Below are 23289 nucleotides of genomic sequence, written 5' to 3' on the forward strand. Positions count from 1 at the left end.
CTGCAGCTGAAAATCATAAGCGTAAACAAAGAAAATTCTGACATCTGCCCTAATGGGAATAACGGTCATGTTACCTGCTCTACTGAGTGTAAAAGGGGTGTTTATAGGGTGGCCAGAACAGATGAATGCGACAAACAATGTTAATGTGAAGATGGATATGCAGCTCTGTTCAGCAGATCTCTCAGTTTACTCTTCAGCTGTCCATCACATCAGACTTCCAGAGAAAGCACAGGCATGCCTGCGATAATGCAAAGTGTGTCAACTCCTAGAGCTGTGTCACAAATAGCAAAGAGTGGAATTTTATTGTAAGAATTTTATGGCTTGCTGGAATCAGCCTCAACCATAAAAATTACCTAGCCCAAACTGATCGCGCACTGTGTGGTTGTAAATCACATTCAGAAATGGATAACAACCTTAAATGTTACTAATAAGGCTACTTGATTATGCCATCAAAATAAGCCCCACATGACAGAAACCAAAATCAAGGTTGTTTCAACAGGTGGAGGGAAAAGGTACTGTGGCACACAGTGTGACGCCCTTCCTGTTGTGTTTGCACCTGTTACAGTGTCTAAATGAATAAGAAGTCTGAAAACAAACATCCTGCTGGGACTCACTCATGTCCTCCCACAGAAGTTATTTATCTCCCAGAGAAATAAATAAGTCAACAGTGCTGCAGAGAAGCAGACATCATTTATGAAGCTGGGATCATACACAATGTTACCAACCAAGGAGGTGCAGGGATCTGATTATACTCTTAAAAATAAAGATTCCAAATGGAAGTTTTCACAATAATGACATAGAAGAACAGCTCTGGGTTGCACAAAGAATCTTTTTGCTTAACCCTTCCTTATAACCATTTTTTTCCCTTAGTATTTCATTTATAATCTTATTCCACTATAAATAACCTTTTGTGCAATGGCAAGTTTCCATGGATGTTCTTCATGGAACTATAGATGCTGGTAAAGAACCTGTATTTTAAGAGTGTATGCTGGCAACTATTATGAAACACACTTTCAATTGTGTAATCAAAAAAGAAGGTAGGTAGGAGGTAAGTAGGCAGATTGGTTGACTGACCTCAAAATAGGTTTGTGACTGAGTTCAGGTGCGTTTCAACGTAATTGCATCATAAAACCAGCAGGAATCAATGACAAAAAGTGCACGAGTCGGTTTAATTGATAGAGAGCGCATTTTAAATATTTAGTGTGACCAAAAAATCAAAACTTTAAATTAACATCAAGTATACTTGTATAAAAACAGTAAAGTATCCGTAATTAAGAGCAACTAACTCTGAACAACCCTGTAGTAAGTACACGTAGTTAATGTATATTTCTCAATACTTGTGTAGTTATACTGTGTAACCCTAAAAAGTGCGCAAATAAGTAAACATTTACCGCTTGCGTTCTTGCCACAAATGAGGTGCTGATACGGCTGCAAAAGACCCCACAGCTCCGAATCGTTATTTATGGCCTGTTCCAGGGACTCCACGGAAAACTTTGGCACTCCGTTCTCCTTCTCTACCAGCGCACTCCTCAGCACCCGACTGAACACCTCTCGGAACAGGCTCTCCATACAGGCGCTCAGGTAGATCGCCGCGTGCTCGTGGATGCGCAGGGCCACCCGGCTATCCACCATCCACCTGAAGAACTTCCCTACGGAGAAGACGAGTCCACACCTGGTTGACTTGCCCCGGCTGAACTTATCACCCGTGCTCATGTTGTAAAGCGACAGTGCGCTGAGCGCCGCAGTGATGCAGTTCACGGAGATGGTCCACGACAGGACCATCTTGATGGCGCTCTGGATCTCGTGCTTGGTGCATCTGGCGTAACGCAGACTCAGGCGCTGCGCCTCACGGGCGATCCTCACCAGCGCGCGGCTGACCAGCGCGGAGAGTTTGGCTAGGATCTCCCGCGACGCGTTTCCCATGCACAGATCCTCGTCTTTGCGCAGCGCGCCTTCCACCTCTCCAAGACTCCACGGCACGTCCTCCTCCAGCTCGGGCAATTTGGCGCACTGGCCCGAGCACTCCAGGATCTCCGTGTCTTCCGCCAGGACGGTGTTGACCGTGTCCAAACTGTTGTGTCTGCTGTGCATGGATTCAGTCAGATGCCAGCAGTTGCCCCCATGCGCATACGACAGATGCGTGTCCGAGCAACAGAGCGACACGCTGGACGACCTGAAGGAATCCGCCGCTCCACCATAACCGGAATCGAGCGTTAAATCCTCCAGCGTCCTCGCAGCTGTCTTACCATTTCCTGCCATGGCAGCACCTCATAATGTAAGGCTTATGCCTGATATTTTAAAGAAAGCCCAAAGCGCGTTCCTGTGGCGCGCCCTGTCCTCTGAGCAGTAGATGAATGTATTGCCACCTAATTTCACGCGCAAACACAAGTCTACAAGCGCGCGCAGTTACTATTTTGGTAAGTTACCAGAAAAAAAATAATATATCCAACGCGTGCCTCTGCTCCCAACTTTGCGTGCGTAATTCGAGAGCTCAGAACGCCTTCACCAACCACTGCATCATTCACTGCAAAACCACTCATCTGGGGAGGAGCTATGCAAATAAACCACTCATAGGAGGAGGGACTATGAATATAAATCACTCCCAAGGAGGGAGGGACTATGCAAATAGAAAATAACTTATGATGAATTCAACTGGCTCCAAAAGTGCATGGGTGCCTTTTTCACTTCCAAAACGTAAAATCAGTCAGAAAAATAGTCTCAAACTAATAGCGTCTTCAAATATTATAAACATGTATAGCTAAACAAGGCATCATCACATATATAAGCAAATTGCAGATTTTGACGGAAAAATATATTTAGCAGTATCTACATATCTGTAAAAAGAATAATTAAATACATGAATACATATTAATATTTATTATTTACATATTGTTAGAATATTATAAAAATTATCAATAATGTCAATATTAGTTAGCATTATTTTATATATGATATATGGAACAAAATATAGGATACCTCATAATCTCTTCTAAACACTCTTCTCTCTTACCAACTCTCTTTATCTGGAGGATGTTTACGCGATGATTCTGAAATGTGTAGATCAAAGCAATCGCTTGCACAGCTTCTGCACCTTTCATCTGTCTCTATCCGTCTAAAATTTAACTCAGGCAATTACTTCAGAATTGTCAAAAAGTTCTGGAATGGAACAAGCACGCTATACGAGAACGGATTTAAAAACGTCTAAAGACTTTGTGTTTAATTATGCAAGTGTTCTGGCATGAAAAGAAACTAATTGTTTTGACTTGAGAAGCCTCGCAGTCTGTCCCCTTATCAACTTCATTATTAATACGCATAGAAAGCGACGTTTGGTGCATTGATGGAGAATTGGTGCGTATGTAGTGCCCTCTATAGGTGATATCGAGTAATAGCCTTTATTCTGTACTTTATATTCCTCTATTCTCAAACGCCTAAACATACAAGATACCACAATTCATCGAGAAAATTACTAAATATTATACAAAACACTAGATGTACATTATACGTACACTAAAGACGGTAGACAGAACACATTTAGCAGGGCTTGTGAATATGGGGGCTAAATAATTTGGCAGTAAGACTGTATAACAGAACCTGTGATTTCCACTTGACTGTTCAGTGTTCATAGCAAATAAAAATAAAAACATGCTGTTTACGACCATTATTACTTTTTTACAGATAAAGATATTTAGCTTATTATATTATATAGCTATATACTGTTTATATAGCTTATTTCAAAAGAAAGACCTTGCACAGAAATTGTCAAAAAAGTGATTTCTATAAAATCTACATTTAGTCTCTGTTGCATCCAATGTAACACTTATATTGTTATTAAAATCTTATCTGATCCTTGTCTAATTTCCTTTTCATTAAATCAGTAATCTACAATTAAATATAATTTTTTTAACAGAAATAAATTCTATTAGTTCTTACGTGTTTTACACTATTATAGGCACTGATTTGTCTGACTAGCGTTCAGTTTTTTGCTATAATTAACACTATTAGGCTTTTATTCAAAATTCATCCATTCTGTATTATATTAATTACCTTATTTATGCACTGTGCATGTGAATAAATCAGTGCACTGCAGCGGCAGGCTGGGATACAGAGGTTGTCCTTTCTTAATTGAGATTTCTCCTTCACATGTTCTTCCATGATTGCTTGTTGCCTGGAAACACAAAGGCGACAATGTATTTGGTGCCTATGTATAACTCACATAAAAAATCCATCTTATGGATACTCAGAGACCATTACGTTATACCAGGACAAAAAGAACAAATATGAATAAGAAATCTATAATTAAATCTAGATCTCCAGATTCATCCATCCTCTGGAAGGTTTAATATGGTTATACAAATACTTTGGTTCATGTTATATGGTTGGCGATAAATTGCATAAGTAAATTCACACATTCAGACAATTTTCAAGCTACCATTTTGCTGAAACAGCAACATGATGTTGCATAGAAAGAAAAATAATGGTGAGATATTTTATATTTTAAATAGATTGAACATTTGCATACTTGACATGAATGTGGAAATACAAACGCATTCTAGTTCAAATGGTGAAAATGATTTCAAATGATTTGCTTTCATTATTTGCTTTTCAGCATCATTTACTATATAATATGACCAATATTTATTCTAAATCAGATCAGTTCAAAAATAAGTTGAAAATGAACTTTGTAAATGCTTTTAACAAATATTTCATAACTGAATGATAGTGTGAATGCAGACAAGTTAAAATTAGATTAAACAGAGAAATAGTTCAGCCAAAAATAAAAACTTACTGGAAATTTATTTTCCCCTTAGGCCTTCCAGAACTCTCATTCTGACGGCACCCATTCACTGCAGAGGATTCACTGGTGAGCAAGTGATGTAATGCAACATTTCTCCAAATGTTCCAGTGAAGACAGAAATGCATGGCCTGAGGGCGAGTACATTTTCTGCAAATTTTCATTTTTGGGCGAACTATTCCTTCAATAATCGGGTGCTCTTCTGATTTTATGCTTCTCCTACCTATGCTCTCAAACACATCAAGGACATCAAAGCTTATCCACTGATGCAAGTCTGAACTGAAAGAAAAGTTGGAAAGAAAACAGTGTTTGAAAATGTGCATATGATATATTTTCTTTACTAATGATCAACACATAATACTCTTTTAATACAGTTGTGCTTAAAGCTTAAAACAGCCCTTACAAAAAAAGAAGAAGAAGAAGAAGTTGCATATCATACACTAAAATAACTGAAATCATACAAAAGATCTTGTTCAAAAGTGCACACTTCCTTGGTTCCCAATATGTGTGTCTACAGTGGCTGCTTTTGATAGGTGCATGCCCTTAATTCAGCTCCTTGTGACCTGCATTTTGTATGTCTCTCATATCTGTCACACTCAGTTCAGTTCATGGAGCGCCCTTCTAATTATCTGATGATGTGAATCAGGTGCATTAAATAAGAAAAACAAAATGTGCAGAGCAGCATGGGTTTAGAACCACCACCTTAATTGTCCTCAAGTGACAAAGCAGAAGCATCAAAACTCAAATGTACAGAATATGCTGGGACCCTAGGACAAAGAGTCACTGATGCTTGATACGCAATACACGATACTGATGTAAACATATTTACAGGATCATTATTATTTTGTCTTTTGCAGTAAAAGCAAATATCTATTATATTAAATAACTAGCATAATCGACAACTAAATAGTAAACAAAATGCAATTTAGCTTAAAAATGATCTTACAGAGATGTAAGAAATATGAACATAATTACATTCATGCAGATCACTGATGTTGTTATTGTGTAAAGAAAGGCAAAAAACTTTTTTTTTTTACACTTGTAAAAAAACTGATTTCAACAGCGCGTCTCAACAGCGCCATCTCGCTTCAGGCAAACACAGCGCATTGATGCGAGCTTGCTCTTGCTCACGTCGCATCCCATGTGCCCATCCGGGTACTGCAGCTCCAGCCAATCAGCTTCGAGGACTGAACACTAAAGTCCTTTACGGTTTTTATGAGGTGGCAGTGTATAAATCAAACCTTGCGATGTTTATACGTGTAGTTTGCACATACAGCGATTTTAAATAAAATTTATAATTTTATGCATTTTTTTTTAAATAAAAAATAAAACATTAATTTCGCATATTAACAAAGACTACATCAAGATTATTGTTCATTCACAATACCTAATGAACAACATTTTATAAAGTATAACTGGTTAGTATGTTAGTTTATCACACCAAAGGAACGTGACTGAGGATCAAGTACGTCACACTTGGACTTAACCAATCAAAACGCCCTATTTCATGTGCGCAATCAACTAGGTGGAGTTTAAGTCGACCGACTGAATTGCACGGCTGGGAGTGTATGGAGCCTTCGCTGTGGAAAAATATTAATAAGTGGACGTAACGTTGAGGGAAACCAACCAAGACGCGTTAAATACCTAATATGAGGTCTCGTTTCATTCGGGATTTTGCTTTATTTTGCGAAAGCTGCCTGTAACGCGGTTACAAGGTGCTCGAGGGAATATTAATATTTACATAACTGCGCTGATTTCGGGCTCGCGCGTCTGACTCCGTGTTGACCTCAGCTGGAAGACTGCGCGCATTGAGATTCAAGTGAACCCACAGGTCAACTTTCTTTAAAGGCGAGATATAAAACATGTACAGTATTGCTGATTATTATTTTGGATAATTCAGAAAAACAAGTTATACAACAGGGAAGTGTACTTTGCGCTGCGTCCTGGTCCTAAAGCCAGTCGTGTATTCGGCTGTTGCGCGGATAACCAGCGCTTGCCCCAATGCTTCAACTGAGGTCGTGTTCCAAATCATTAGACGTGATGATGGAAAGTGTTTTGTTAGAGCAAGGCTAACTATTTTTCCCCCCGGGTATAATCCATAATAATTTGAACGTGCATACACAGTGACTTTATTAGATAATTTGTCGTTTTTACGCGTTTGAAAGCAGTTTATTCTTTGGAGTGTGTAGTAGACTGACTCGAAGGAGGTCTGTATCGTAGCACCCCGGCATACTACAAACGGCTGAAGGGACTTGAGTGGAGTAATGGTGGTAAATACGGTCCACTGGTTCAGGAAGGGCTTGCGGCTCCACGACAATCCTTCACTCAGAGACTCCATCCAGGGAGCGCACACTGTCCGCTGTGTGTACATCCTCGACCCCTGGTTCGCCGGATCCTCCAACGTCGGGATCAGCAGGTGGAGGTAATGGATCGGGACGCCAAATAATAATTCATCTGAGCTTGGAAAGCATTGCAAAATCTAATAAACATCAGTCTACAAAAAAATGGAATACAAAAAAAAAAAAAAAAAAAAAAAAAAAAAAAAATTGTATCGCTAACATTTAGTCATTGCAATACAAAGATTAATAAATGCTGAAACAAGTGTATTGCTCATTGTTAATGTTTAGTAAAAATACAAACATTCATCGTTAGTTCATGTTAACTTAGGTCCATTAAATAATAATACGTTTTTATGTAATGAATTGAAATTAACGAACTAAAATTGATAAATGCTTTACATTTCATTGTTAGTTAATGTTAACTAGGTTAAAAAATGGAAAGTTATTTTAAAAAGTGTTACCATTCTATTCTACTGTAACATATCCATTCTATTGATTGTTCTATTTTAATCTATTCCACTGATTCTTTTTTATTCTACTCTTATTTTTCTGTACTGTTCTTATCTAGCTTCATCTTATCTATCATAATAGATTATATTAAGTTCTAATCTGTTGTACGCTATTCTATTTTGTTTAATTCTAGTTCTTATGTGTTCTGTTATAATCTATTTAACCTACTACTTTATTCTATCTATTCTGTAACAATGGCATCACTGCAAGGATGCACTAAGATCAAAGTGCATTATCAAAATACTTTTACATGTATAGCAGAACCTCTATTAGTTTAAATATGCATTTTTAAAAATGTGTTACAAATAATACAACTATTACCAGTAAACTAATGTGTAAACTAAGGTAAACTATTACCAGTATAGTAATAACAAAACTTATTGGACTGACAGACTTTTAATGAAGCCTTTTTACAAGTGTTGGCAATTTCAATCAGTGGCCAATTAGTGGATTTACACCCTGATTAAAGAACAAGTGAGTGAATGATTGCAGCTAGTGCATGTCTTTACCTTTGAGTATTAGTATGTCATAGTATCTGAAATACTAAAGAAAAACTAGAATGTTTTGTAACTAGCTGAGTCTAGTCAGTGCAGTGGCAAGTCACTTCTCAATGGGTTTCTGAATTGCATTGGAAGTAAGCCAGTTTAAAACACTGACTTAAACCAAGTCAAGGTTTCTATGTAAGGCTATATTGGTTTTCAAAAAGGAGGCAGAATTTCTTGCATTTTTTGACCCTGTTTCCCAGTGAGCTCACACACAGGAATAAAACTCAACTGCCTAAACTGTCAGTGAGTTGCTGCTAAATGCTCAGCACATGGAGGTTTATTTTTGTGGCAATGGACAGACTATTGAAATTGTGTTCAAGTAATATTAAAATAAATATTTTTTTTATAAAGTTTAAATTCTTGTTTTTAAAGATGAGGTTTATATTCATTTACTTTATATTCATAGAATTTGCACATACATAAAGCTACAAATGCATTAGTAACAGAGTCTCTGTTTTGTGTTCTTAACTACAAGCAGTATTACATAACACAGACCCTTACATCAGCTTTCCACACCCATGCTTGCTTACTATACATCTCTAAAACTCTTCAAGGGGTAGTTTATCTGTTAAAAAAAAAAAATACATGTCTTTATTTACTCACCCTAATGTCATTCCAAACAGTTTGACTTTCGAAGTTCCAACGCAGAACACGAGGAGTTTGAAAAATGCGCTCTTCATGAAATGAAAGTAGATGGGAACTTGAGACTGTAAGCTGCAAAAAGAACAAAAATGTAGTCTTATAATAGATTTGAGGGATGAACAGACTGAAATATAATGTTCACTCAAAATCTTGCTTGACTGTATGGAAAAGAGCAGCTTGGAAATTCCATAAATATCTCCTTTTGTGATTCATGTTAGAAAGTAAGTCATATGGATGTGAAATAACATGAGGATGAGTAAATGATAAACATCTTGTATTAAAAAGCTTTCTACACCCTGTGCAGTATGTCCAATCACTATAGCATGTTGTGTGTGTGCATGCATGTCCATTTCTATAAATGCATGTTGGCACACACTTGAGGTGAGGTCTACTGCTGGATGATATAATGATGTAGCAGTGCTTAGTGTCTCCCACCTGCATCCGCCCTCCAGAGTCTCCATTGTGTTGGGAAATGGGTCATTGTGTTATAGAGGGTGATCATAATGCCTACTACAAAATGCTTAGTAATGTGCTCAGCTGTGGTGACCTACTTAATTCACTATGGAATCAAAATAGGCTCTGGTAGGACCCACCTAGTTTACATAAACTGGGAAAGATGGTAACATTTACAAGATATAAAATAATAAACCAATTAAAAACAGGATTTAGATTTTGTTTATGCTTGCTTGGTTACTGTAGGTGCATCCATCTCAAACTGGCTCTGTAAAATCTGTCTAATTAGGGACAAGTGAATGAAATCAGAATAATTATGCATGGTTGTGGTAAACTATTTTGTTTTTTTGGAAAAAATTAAAATTGTAGCTCACATCCATAAAACTGACTGCTAACAAACTTGATGCACTTTAATTTCACATTTGAACATGAGGCACTATATTATCTCTGTAATCATTACGACAGTGATGCAGTTTGTCATATAACATGATACTGTGGTGTTCTGTCTGACCCGAGTTGTTTGTGTGTCACTGGATCAGACGACTAGAGAAGACGTTGTCTTTGATTCCGATCATACAGCGGTGAGTCGGTGACAAAGAGAGGGAGGCTACGGCTTAGACAGGGATTTACACATTATCACCGACTGCGTGTGGAGGACAACGTTTCCTGTGAGCAGGCAGGATTGTACAACAGTACGGAAATAAAAGGGCAGATTTTTTGGTGCAGCATGAATCATCTGTTAACAATGATATACAGAGAGAGCCGAAATTGAGAGCATGTTGAAAATGTGGGATCCCTTTCCATTTCAGGATTTCGAAAAACTTCAAAAATGTTTTTAACATCACTAACAGTATGACTCTATGAAATGTTTCTTGCGTAGCAAATAACATATTAGAATTATTTCTGAAGGATCAAGTGACTCTGAACAGGAATAATGGCTGCTGAAAATTCAGCTTTGGCATTACAAGAATACATTACATTTCAAAATAGAAAACAGTTATTTTAAACTGTAAAAATATTTAACAACACTACTAGTTTGACCGTATTTTTGACTGCATTAACCAATAAGAGCCGCCGTTTCTCGTTTTGTTGTGTAACTTCAACATAATAATGAATATCTCAGTGAGATTTCATTGACAAAGTACAGGAATATTATCTGGTCTTCTAATAAAGAAAAATTGCAAAAAATGTGAATGGTGCTGTTCACCCATGCTAACCTGCCATGATATTAAGGTGTCACCAGAATGGTTATCTGTTTCCTAGATTTGTCCCATGCCAAAGAATCTTTGATATTTTGGTCAATCGACATTGCTCAGATCCCTCCTGCTATATTCAGTTTATCCATCTTGCTTTTGTTTTGATAATTTTATCACAAAATCATGATGAATCAATCTCAAACGGACTGTAGTCAATGTGGCACTAAATAAATATTTGACTGGTCACTCTGTAGAGCACCAGGCTACATTCTTTAGCATCTTATTGTTAAGTCCAGAGAGAAAAATGACTATATGTCAAATGGATTAAAGGTTTAGTACTAAAGATTATGCAAAACTGTCATGCCAGGACATATTAAGTTAGTGTCTGCACAGAAATCCTTGAAATGCATATTACACTTCTGTTATGTGTGAGTGTATATGTATATGAGTGTGTGATAACAAGGTAGTTTCGGAGAGATTTCATTTGAGATCAAGTATAGTTTGGCCAGGACTATCCGAGGTTGTCTAGCGGTTAAAGATAATCTATCTATACAGAATTTATTCCTCTCCTCTTACTCAGCACTTGAGTTTAAGTCATACACACAATAAAAATGGGTTTCTGGGTCAATAACACGCTGCATCATGGCCAAGTGCTCTTCAGTTCGTTGTTGCTTGCGATTTTAAAATATCCATTGGGTTTTCTGCACCACTTTTCAACTGAAAATGAAATGTTCTGTACATTATTTTAAAAAACTGCTCACATGGCATGGTTCTTTTTAATGACCCAATTTACCAGTGGGAGAATAAAACTGAAATAATGAAGTCTTCATCTGAACATGGACCAAATTTTTAAGGTAACTCACTACTTTACTGAATCAAATAATATTCAATTATTCAGTTTGTCACATTGTTAAATTTCCATCCAGTGCTTAAAAAAAATGAAGCAATCAAATCAGTCAAGAGTAATGCTTGCAACTGCAATATAAAAACTTTGGCTGGTAATTCTACAAAGGACTGCACCATTCATAGTTTATTCAGTTTATTCAACTCAACTGGTAGAACATGGTGCTAGCAATGGCAAGGATGAATAACTGTAAGTGTAAGGTCTTTAAGATACCAGGTTGATGATGAAATAATCACTGGATTTCAAAACTTTGAAAGGTACAGCAGTTAGTAGCAACTTTGGAACTTTGGAACATTGGAACTTTGAATTCAGGGTCATTGGAGTGCATCTCTTGAATGATGAAATGAGTGTCTGTGCATGCATAATGGCAGTTATAAAAGGGCAGCAGCCGGTTTAATGGCAGTTCTGTGCATAATAAAACATATCAATGTTCAGTTAGCAGTTTCTTTCACTGTTAGCATGGCTATTTGTAAGATGTAATCATGCTAATATTGCCACACTGACTCAGGCGTTCTGTATTTTTTATGTTTTCCCAATTTCCAAAGCAGGAATGAAGTAATTAACCAATTACCATTGTGACAGATTATGATATGTTTATCAAATTGAAAGGCAGTTACAAATATTTATATATCATATATAAGAAAAAAAATTTTCATTTAAAGCAACACTAAAATGATCAATTCTAAATTCTTCAATTCTTTCTCTCTCTCTCTTTCTCTCTCTATCTCTATATATATATATCACAAAAAATGAGATTTTGTCATAATTTTTGTCCAAAAAATGCATTAAAAATTGGGTAAAACATTGGATGAGGTTGAAACATTTTGCAATGCACTGCAGCTTAAGCAAGTAGTAATCTTTAATTATAGCAATTATTCTGTCAGCAGATAGTTTCTATTTTTACCCTAGTCTTGTTCAATGCCTTGCCCTCTTTGACATGTTTTACAGTTCAGTATATTCTGTTGCGCAATAGATATTGAGTATAACCATCTTCTTATTAGACTTATAGAGTATGTTGCTATAAATACATGTCCTGTCTCTTGTTGCTCAGGTTTTTACTGCAGTGTTTGGAAGACTTGGACGCCAGCCTCCGCAAACTCAACTCGCGACTCTTCGTTATCCGTGGCCAACCCACCGATGTCTTCCCCAGGCTGTTTAAGGTTTCAGTTGACAATTGTTACATTTCAGTATAGTAATAATCTTGCACATGGATAACATTTCTGATTTATGAAATATCCTGGATTAGAAAGAATAAAGGCCCGTTCACACCAAGAACGATAACTATAAAGATAACTATAAAGATAACGATATTAGCGTCCACACCAGCGAACGATATCTTCTGTTTATTCTAAGCGCACGCTCGTCTGCCGCTTTAAGTTCTCGAGCGCGTTACAGCAGGATGGATTCTGATTGGCTGTCAATTTTTTATCGTTCATCATGGAAAAAATCGTTTTGAAAGTGATTCCAACGATATCGTTTTTCTTTGTCTTTATCGTAGTTGTTGGTGTGGACATGCTGTTCTTTAATACTGAAAACTTTTTAGAAACTATATCTTTATCGTGTTATGCGACTTGGCTCTCTCTTTAACTAAGACTGAAGCAAAAACATTTTCCATTTAATCTAGTTGTGACATGGCTCGCTCTTTAACTATTGTGTCTATGGGGGAATATTTTAAGCCCTTTAATGGTATGATTTGTAACGCATCCAGGAGTGGAACATAACACGTCTGTCCTACGAGTATGACTCAGAGCCATTCGGAAAGGAGCGAGACGCAGCCATCAAGAAGCTGGCCAGTGAGGCAGGTGTGGAGGTGATAGTTCGCATCTCTCACACGCTCTATGATCTGGACAAGTACGTACTTCCAAATCCATTCAATTTTGTTGTAACTTTTGGTCTATAATTAATTAGTTTATTTAATTAGTTGTAACTGAATGCCATTACTTACTTTACAATACTTTCCTAAATCATATGCGAATTTAAAACATTAACATTGGAGCAAAGGTAGGTGTTCTTAACAATAATATTCTCAAGGTTTATTAAACAAATCTTTGTGTATCCTCGCTGACTATCTTATTTCAGCATTATAAGTCGTTCTGCAGCAACGTTTTTATCGTATTTTCACGTTTGTAAGATTCTGCCGTATTCAAACGCACACGAATGCCATAGACTGACATTAGAAAAGATCAAAAGCTTGTCTGATATGGTGGATGGCAACCGTTGATCAGAGATTCTTTTTTACTCACTGGTGGATTGTGGTTTCTCAGGATCATCGAGCTGAATGGAGGCCAGTCTCCGCTCACGTACAAGCGCTTCCAGACCCTCATCAGCAGGATGGAGGCAGTGGAGACCCCGGCAGAGACCATCACAGCAGAAGTCATGGGGCCGTGCACCACGCCGGTCTCTGAAGACCACGATGAGAAGTTCGGGGTTCCTTCTTTGGAAGAGCTTGGTTAGTCTGCTATCTTTAAAAAAACAGCTTCAAGCTAAAATGTATAGGATACTAAAATACTCACCTACATTAAGTATGTAATGCATTCTTAAACAACATGGGAATCAGTCAAACTGTCCTTATGTTTAAAAGTTGCACTGTATAAAGGGTAATTGTTGATGTTTTTCCTGGAACAGGCTTTGACACAGAAGGCCTGTCCTCAGCTGTGTGGCCTGGAGGAGAAACAGAGGCCCTCACTCGTCTGGAGAGGCACCTGGAGAGAAAGGTTGGAGACACTCCATAAATCACACATATAGAGCTGTAGGATTGAAATTTTAGAAATATAACTCAGCAAACTATATAAATTCAGAAATCCATTTAAAATAAATAAATTACATTTATTGAGTCGTTAATAATATGACCTATTTTAACTGATGCTTTTGAGATGATCATATATTATTCTTTCAAAAAATCCTCACCATCTACACTAAGTTTGGTGTCATTTATTAATTGATTAAATAATTTATTTTTAATACTTTTATAATTAGCAAGGATGCATTAAATTGATAAAAAGTGACAGCAAAGATAATGGTATTACTGTTTTCACTGTATTTTTGATCAAATAAATGCAGCCTCTTTGAGCATAAGAGATTTCTTTCAAATGCATAAAAAAAAATCTTACTACCACCGTGTCCTAACTACACGTGATGCAATGCTGCGACATGCAATAAAATGTGTCTCTTCCATATTAATCAGAGTTTTTGTCCTAACCAGCTGCGATGGTGGCACGCAAAGTTTCTATTTTAGAAACGGTTTCTATTTCTGCAACGTCGCGGCTGGAAAAACAACATGCAAACTATGACAGTGATAATCTCAAGTGATGATTATGTGCTTTATTAAATGTTAAGTGTCTAATTTGAGTTCGAGCCATACTGAAAGCGACAATAGATGGTTTACCTCAGATCTTGAAAAAAAATTAAAGTAAACATGTATGTTAAGATTGTGATCTCTGTGCGACCCAACTAGTGTATTCCATAACAAAGATGCTATCAGTCACTCAGTATTTACTTTTAATAATGTTAAAATGTTTAATATTAGATGATTAGATGATAAACATGGCTGATATTTGAGTGATTCTATCGCGTCCCATTGTCGTGTTGCATCTGGTGTGGACAGCCAAATTGCTTGTCACTGAAATCTTGTTGCGTCGCGTGTAGTTAGGATACGGTGTAACCCCAAACTTGTGAGCAGTAGTGCATGTTTACCCTTTAAATAATTTTGTTCAACAAATCACAGAAAACTTAAACTAAAGTTTGTAAGACAAGGTGGCCACTGGCCATCCTTAGTGATGAGCTCAGTAAATGAATGATTCTTTCATAACAAACTTTTTTTCTAGGCTTGGGTGGCCAACTTTGAGCGTCCAAGAATGAATGCCAATTCGCTGTTGGCCAGTCCCACTGGCCTCAGTCCATATTTAAGATTTGGCTGCCTCTCCTGTCGACTCTTCTACTTCAAACTCACAGACCTCTACAGAAAGGTCAGCATGTCATCATATGTATCTTATTTACTTCAAATTATGTTGTTTATGTTAAACAGACTTAGGGATCATGTAGAAGAGTTCACTGAATAATCTCCACAGGTCAAAAAGAACAGCTCACCTCCTCTGTCCCTCTATGGCCAATTACTGTGGCGTGAATTCTTTTACACGGCCGCCACCAACAACCCACGCTTTGACAAGATGGAAGGCAATCCTATTTGCGTGCAGATCCCATGGGACAAAAACCCAGAGGCTTTGGCCAAGTGGGCTGAGGGCAGGACGGGTTTCCCCTGGATCGATGCCATCATGACACAACTGAGACAAGAGGGCTGGATCCACCATCTAGCCCGGCATGCAGTTGCTTGTTTCCTCACCCGCGGAGACCTGTGGATCAGCTGGGAGGAGGGCATGAAAGTATAAAGAGCTCATGATTGTGATAATTTTTGATATTTTACTAATATGACAGACCTTCAGGTGCAGCACTCACATACGTGTGTCTTCACAGGTCTTTGAGGAGCTGTTGCTGGATGCAGACTGGAGCGTGAATGCAGGAAGCTGGATGTGGCTGTCCTGTAGCTCCTTCTTCCAGCAGTTCTTCCACTGCTACTGTCCCGTGGGCTTCGGCCGCCGCACTGACCCCAACGGAGACTATATACGGTAAGTTAGAACTGTACAGTGAAAACAAAGATCAATTAAATTATGATTAAAAAAGGGTTCTCTTTATCTCTCTCTCTCTCTCTATATATAGATATCTTATATATAATATATATAAATATATATATATTATATATATAATATATATATATATATATATATGTATGTATATATATATGATGTATATGTGTGTGTGTGTGTGTATGTGTGTAATTTTCCTAAATTTACACACACACACACACACACACACACACACAGTGGAGATCAAAATTAGAGAACAACCTACAGTTTCCTAAATTTCAAAGTCAGTTTGGAATCGGTTCAACACTGCAGCTGGAATTGCTTGCCAGTTCAGCACTGAACAGGGAGAATCTGTCTCAGCACATTCAAGAGAAGTCTGACTGAATGCACACTCTGCAGAGACTGTGCCTCTCATCAGCAGAAAGAATCAAAAGGCTAGATTCACCTTTGCTGAGGAGCATGTTGTGTGGAGAGAGGAGAACCACTCCAAAGTTAACTTTAGTAATGAGAGCAAGTTTCATTTATTTGGGTCAGATGGGAAACATTATGTTCAGCATCAAAATGGAGAAAGACTGAACCCTGAGTGCATAAAAAAGTCAGTGAAAGTTGGAGGAGGAAGTGTCATGGTTTGGGGCATGTTTTGTGCAGCAGGAGCTGGACCTCTTATATAGATACATGGCAAAGTGAATGCAAGTGTTTATCAGAACCTCGTTCAACAACATGCAGTTCCTTTCGTGCAAGCATCTCCAAGTCAGCCTGCATATTTCATGCAAGACAATGTCACCATCACACTGCAAAACAAGTAAAGCAGTTCCTTGAAGCTAAGAAAACTGAAATAATGAAATCTTTGGAAAAATTATGGCTAAGAAACCCACTACAGTTACTGAACTAGGGAAGAGACTGGAAGAAGAGTGGACCAAGATCACACCACCGCAGTGTGAGAAACTAGTGATGTCCCGCAGCCACAGATGTGCTGAAGTCATTCAAAGCAAGGGTCTCCACAATTCCTACTCATTTTTGACAGCTGTAACCCTCCAAAATTTTAGTTGTAATCTTCTTTTGTGCTACAGCAGTGACTGTTCTCTAATTTTTCCACAAAATAATGTTTTTTTTTTTGTTAAAATTCTCTGGTTATTTTGTAAAGCATGTTCGAAGAATAGTGGTATACCCACAGTTTAAGTATTTAAAAAAAAAAAATCAAGAATTTATAGATTGTTCTCTGATTTTCATCTCCACAGTGTGTGTGTGTATATATATATATATATACACAAACAACATAAAACATAAAAAGTGAACCTCAAAATTGTACATAAAATAACATATGTAAATAATACATATGTGAACATAAAAAATCTACACTCCTTCCCACATGAATGCATACATGTGTGTATATATAAAATCTACGCTCTTTTTCTCTTGAAGGCGTTATTTGCCGGTGTTAAGGGGTATCCCAGCCAAATATATCTACGAACCCTGGAATGCTCCTGACAGCGTTCAGAAAGCAGCCAAATGTATAATTGGTGTACACTACCCCAAACCCATGGTGCATCACGCAGAGGCAAGCCGCCTCAATATAGAGCGCATGAAACAGATCTACCAGCAACTGTCCTGCTACCGTGGCCTGGGTAAGACAAAAACTAAGGGAAATGAAAATGCCACACTAGCCCATACGTCACTCTCTGGAAATGCTGTCTGCAACTTTTATTGTTGGTGTAACTGCAAAATACGTTTACCTAAAAAAAAACAATGATGTAATTGTGATTGATCTCTGTGAACTAATAAGCTTCTGGATATTGAGGGCTAATTTTTGAAATGAATTGTGTAAAATGTATATAATTAAATGCCTGAATTAGCAGAAAAATTGCAGAGAATCTTGAATGAGTTCATATCGTTCTCTAACTGATGCTTCTCTCCCAACAGGACTGCTGGCAATGGTGCCGTCCAACCCTAATGGAAATGGTGAGAATTCTACAACCTTAAAGGGATTCCAAACAGGGGATGAGACCAAGGAAGTCACTGCACCTTCAGGTTTGCACGTTCTCTAGCTTCCCTATATTTTATATATGTAGGACATGTCTGTTCATTTTAATTTCTGTGAATTAACAATTTAAACACTTATATGCACTACTATGGTATCTGATAGATTTTCTTAAATTCATCTCAGGCTATCAGATGCCTCCCACCTCTCAAGGTGAATGGCATAGCAGGACGATGGTTTACTCACAAGGAGACCACCAAACAAGCAGCATCATGCCACCGCAAGGTATAAACACTATGCCAATGACACATCAATATCTAGCCTATATCTGCGATTATCAACAATCTCTCATTAAATCTCAGCAGCATTGTTATTTTTCTATATGCAAGACATGTCATGATTGTTTGTCTCGCAGGTTTTGCGAGCATCAGTAGTAGCATGATGAGCTACAGGCAAGATTTACAGCAGATACCTGGTCCTGCTGTACAGCCAGGTAATGACTTCCACATTTAACCAAAGGCGCAGTCTAATGTCATACAGATTTTACAGTTAGCGTTATAATCTTGAAATCTCATTCTCAGGACGAGGGCCACATAGCAGCACCCTCCAGATGTCAGGAAAACGACACAGCGACGAGTCTGGTCCTGCCACATGCTCAAAAGTCCAGAGGCAGAGCAGCTCTTAAACATCAGGTCTGTCACTAGTTGTCTGTATGTGGACAAAATGTTTTATATATATATATATATATATATATATATATATATTATATATAGATATATATATATATATATATATATATATATATATATTCAACAGTTTGGCATCAGTTAGATTTTTGATGTTTTATGAAGAAGTTTCTTATGCGCATCAAGGCTGCATTTATTTGATCAATATACCGAAAAATACAGAAAAAAAAAAATGTAATATTGTGAAATATTATTACAATATAAAATAATGATATTCTATTTTAATATACTTTCAAATATAATTTATTTTACTCCAGTCTTAGTGTCACATGATCTTTCAGAAGTCATTCTAATATGCTGATTTATTATCAGTGTTGAGAACATTAACAATATTATTACAATATTTGTAATAATATGCACTACTGTTCAATGGTTTGGGGTCAGTAAAAATTTTTCTTTCTTTTTTTAAAAGAAATTAATACTTTTATTCAGCAAGGGTGTGTTAAATCGATAAAAAGGGATAGTAAAGCTGTATTGTTGGACAAGATGTCTATTTTGAATTATTGCTGTTCTGTTTCACTTTTTATTCATCAAAGAATCCTGAAAAAGTAACACAGGTTAAAAAAAAATATTAAACAGCACAACGGTTTCCAACATTGATACTAAATCAGCATATTTGAATGATTTCTGAAGGACACTGAAGACTGGAGTAATGGCTGATGAAAATTCAGCCTTGCATCACAGAAATTATATTTGATAGTATATTTAAATTTAAATAACATTTTATATTTAACTGATCCCAAACTTTTGATATGTATCTTACAATTTCATTGAATTTATAGTTAATTAATTATGCCATATCAAATTAATCACAATGAATAAATTTGAGAAAATAATAAATTAATTTAATAAAATTTCAGTTTTTCTTTGTCACATTCTTATGCTTCATGAAGTCTTTTTTCTGTTTTTCAGAAATAGTCGATGCAAAGCAGTCAGCACGACTTCACAGAGGCCTGCTTTTTTTTTTTTGCACAAATTTTTTGAGTTGTTACGTTTTGCATTTTTACAGAACCAAAATCCCACTGACGGGAGCGACTGAAGGGAGTGCATGATTCTCTCTATAAGCACATCAATACATAGCACTTCGAAACAATCAAGACTGTACATTACCACAGGGACTTCGCCCAAGCGGTCACCAACATCCTGACAACATTGGAATGATATTGTGGCTCTGTGATCTGCAAAGCTGCAATGTTCTGTCAACGTTGCGTACATGTTTGGACTGTTTGGGACTAAATTTTTGTGTATATAAGAATTTGACAAATACTTTACATACAAAATGTAAATATTTAATATTGTATGTGCTTTCTCTATTACATGTAGTCATAGACCCATTGATATATTTTTGATATAAAGAATTATTGTGGATCAATTTTACTCTCTTCTTTATGGAAACATTTTAAAGCATTTGTAGACTGTCCATGCAGTACACTGCTAAGCCTCTCCTCGGGATGCTTGCTTGCACTATATTTTTATGATCTTGATCTCTCCTTCTTTGCTTGCTTGTTCTCTTTCAGTCTCTACCACAAGTTTGTGATCGCTCTTTTTTCAGAATGACATCTGTCTTGTACACCTTCTCAGCACCCGTTTACTGCTTCCTATCTGGGCATCTCTCTAGTGCTGTTAACTATGAACTACAAGTCACCACAGTGTTTCTCATCCTCTCACATTGTGTTTGTTTAATAAAGTGTAAATGTAATTGTTGTCTTTCTCATTTACTTACAGGATGCTGTCACACATTCTGCTGCTGACATTTTTTTTCAGTGACTAATGCCTATTCCACCACACAGCATAGCTGATGACCTGTTACATAAACATATATATATATATATATATATATATATATATATATATATATATATATATATATATATATATATAATTGTGAGATAACATTTGAGCGTTAACTTAAACCTCATATTCATGAACTTGACTCAAACCAAGCAACATCTGCAAACAGAAGGTGCTAAACATTTTCTGAAAACGAACCCTTCTTAAAAATTTAGCAAACTGTAGCAAATTAAAGTGTCCAAAACACTGATAATGGTCCAAACACTGTTTTAATCTCAGTGTTAAGCAATAAATGTACTGATTTACTATTTAAACCCTAACAAACTTGTTTATGCTATTTTTTCTTCTTCTAACAAATGCTGCTTGCTTTTCTTATGTAATGCTAAGTCACTGCTGCTATTTTTAGGGTGAGTATCGCAAGTAATTTTGGGGCCTTATTTAATTGTATCACATTTATGCTACTTAAAAATATTACAATATTGATTACTTACCTAAAACATAAAGACAGGGTGAAAAGAGGGAACGTTAGCTTTTTAGAAACATTGTCAGTTGTCGGTATCCCATGGACATAAACAAACAGAGAAACCGTACATTTGTATGCGCCACAAGAGTAGCAGAGATTGAATGGATTAATTGTTTGGTCACGCCCCCACGTTACGTGAGACGTGACGTCTACAATATAATTATTCGTTTCTTTATATTAGCAACCTCAGTCCATGAACGCTAATGACTGGACAGAGATTAAATTATTTTGTTCATGCATTTTGAAATGTCGCACATGCATAAACCATAAACAGTTGATAGCACGAGGCACATCACGTTATGAAATTAATGTTGCGTATTTGCACAGCCACCTCTTTTCTCTGACATTTAAGAAGAATCATCTAAAAGTGTCAGCTGAAATGAAACTCATAAAATGAAAGAAGAGGTAATAAAAAAAAAAAATCCAAAAGTCTGTGTATCTCCACGTGACGGCGCTGTTTCTCCCTCTCACCTGTGCCAACAAAATATATGTATTTACATTTACATTGTCATTTATCCAAAGCGACTTACAAATGAGGACAATAAAAGCAGTCAAAGAGCAGCGTTATATAATTGCAAATGACAAGTCTCGGTTAGCCTAACGCAGTACACGTAGCAATACACGTATACAAATATAAAATATTAAGCAATACAAATATACAATATTTCATTACTAGAATGCCGAAAAGACAATTTTACTATTTTGATGTAGTCTGGTAAACTTTAAACATCATGGTAAACTATCAATAAATGTAAAATCTTCTATGAGGAAACACCTTTTTTTGTTTTTCCACTTTGTATAATCTTCCAAATTAATTAAACGCTTTATTTACATCAATTTGATTCTTAATAAAAACGTAAATAATTGTTTCTAAAATTGAGAGTGTAAATTACTACATTTGTAATATAACACATTTCCAAATTTAGCGTTTGCAAAAGTTCTCCTTCGAGCCGGATTCGAACCAGCGACCTAAGGATGACAGCATTACACCTCTACAGTCCTCCGCTCTACCAACTGAGCTATCGAAGGATTACATCACAATCAACTACACCAAATTGTAAAAAAGAACAAATAGAACAAATAATCAAATAATAATAAATAAATTTAGTGTCGACATACACGTTTTTTATTTAATATACAATTGTATCTATCTTTTTTTATCGTTATACTGCAAAGCAGAAATTGCTCCTGTAACTGTGAATTGGTTATTTGGGCATCCTGTCAGTCGTCGCAAACACTGCTGTCCCTTGCTGCTGATTTAAATAAGAACTCCACCTGTCACTCACAAATAACACGCTGGCAGACTGAAGGCTGATAGATAACTCAGTAACTTGCTGCTTGCAGTGAGACCATAAAGACTATTTATAATCAAACAAGAGAGGAAGAGGGACATAATTAACCTTCATTCATCATTGAGGTATCACTCATCTGGTCTATTATTAAGGTGGAAATTAGAAAAGGACGTAAGAACAGGTCACATTATGTGTAAAATAAACGAGACAGTTACTTCATATAAGTGCACAATGAGATAACAGTAAAACCAGCATTAATGAGAGGAGACACACTGATGCCACAGCGTTATTGTGTTGCCTTGGGAGAATTCAGTTTCAGTTCTTTTATTTAACCAGGTTAATATTAGACCAGTGGAGAACCATAAATTCCTTCATGATCCTAAAACAAATACCATCACAACATGGGGCTCAGAGACCACCATTTTATATATATATATATATATATATATATATATATATATATATATATATATATATATATATATATATATATATATATATATATATATATATATAAAATAAACTATGTTATCTAAAATACAGAAAAAACAGCAATAATGTGAAATATTATTGCAATTTAAAAAACCCTTTCTGTTTTTAAATACTAAAGAAACATTTATTTTTTATCACATTTGAAAATGGTTGTGCTGCTTAAAATTTTAGTGGAAACCAAGACTTCTTTTCTTTCCTAGATTCTTTGATGAATAGGAAGTTCAACAGAACAGCATTTATTTGAAATACAATTCTGTAACATTTTTGACACAATTGATAAGTTTAATAAGTTTTAATCTGCTTAACAAAAGTATAACTTTCTTACAAAAAAAATAAATAAAAATCGTACTGACCCTAAACTTTTGAACCATAGTACACATATAAACTTTTGTTTATTTAAAGGCTTACACCCCCATACACATCCAACAAAAAACTGGTATGACTCA

The 23289-nt window shown here is 36.4% G+C and overlaps 2 protein-coding genes and 1 non-coding gene across 4 annotated transcripts in view; 1 reads left to right on the forward strand and 2 right to left on the reverse strand.

Annotated features, from left to right (window-relative positions):
- The window catches only part of LOC109079735 (ankyrin repeat and BTB/POZ domain-containing protein BTBD11-A-like), a 123157-nt gene extending 120604 nt beyond the window's left edge, over nucleotides 1–2553 (reverse strand). For both annotated transcript variants that reach the window (XM_042748890.1, XM_042748887.1), the window contains exon 1: nucleotides 1392–2553. In XM_042748890.1, coding sequence (XP_042604824.1) covers nucleotides 1392–2259 — 868 coding nt within the window. In that variant the 5' untranslated portion in view covers nucleotides 2260–2553. The remainder of the gene's footprint in view (nucleotides 1–1391) is intronic.
- Nucleotides 2554–6311: 3758 nt separating this feature from the next.
- Nucleotides 6312–20444, forward strand: cry1a (cryptochrome circadian regulator 1a). The gene is made up of 14 exons (XM_042748974.1): nucleotides 6312–7214; nucleotides 12433–12541; nucleotides 13090–13232; nucleotides 13646–13830; nucleotides 14007–14095; nucleotides 15206–15346; nucleotides 15449–15760; nucleotides 15852–16003; nucleotides 17444–17646; nucleotides 17942–18049; nucleotides 18186–18284; nucleotides 18415–18492; nucleotides 18581–18691; nucleotides 19658–20444. The coding sequence occupies exons 1-13, from the start codon at nucleotides 7057–7059 to the stop codon at nucleotides 18682–18684; spliced, it is 1881 nt and encodes a 626-aa protein (XP_042604908.1). The 5' UTR covers nucleotides 6312–7056; the 3' UTR covers nucleotides 18685–18691; nucleotides 19658–20444.
- A 1556-nt stretch (nucleotides 20445–22000) lies between these two features.
- Nucleotides 22001–22088, reverse strand: trnay-gua. Its single transcript is given in 2 exon segments — nucleotides 22001–22036; nucleotides 22052–22088. It is a non-coding gene; the product is annotated as a tRNA-Tyr (tRNA).
- Nucleotides 22089–23289: the final 1201 nt, after the last annotated feature.

Source organism: Cyprinus carpio, chromosome A4 (assembly GCF_018340385.1).
Source record: "Cyprinus carpio isolate SPL01 chromosome A4, ASM1834038v1, whole genome shotgun sequence".
NCBI lineage: Eukaryota > Metazoa > Chordata > Actinopteri > Cypriniformes > Cyprinidae > Cyprinus > Cyprinus carpio.

Bases quoted from the DNA above. Each gene is read 5' to 3' on its own strand.
- cry1a (XM_042748974.1), top strand. From the start codon at position 7,057: ATGGTGGTAAATACGGTCCACTGGTTCAGGAAGGGCTTGCGGCTCCAC. The intron at 13,233-13,645 runs GTACGTACTTCC...GTGGTTTCTCAG, and splicing joins ACGCTCTATGATCTGGACAA to GATCATCGAGCTGAATGGAG. The intron at 17,647-17,941 runs GTAAGACAAAAA...CTCTCCCAACAG, and splicing joins GTCCTGCTACCGTGGCCTGG to GACTGCTGGCAATGGTGCCG.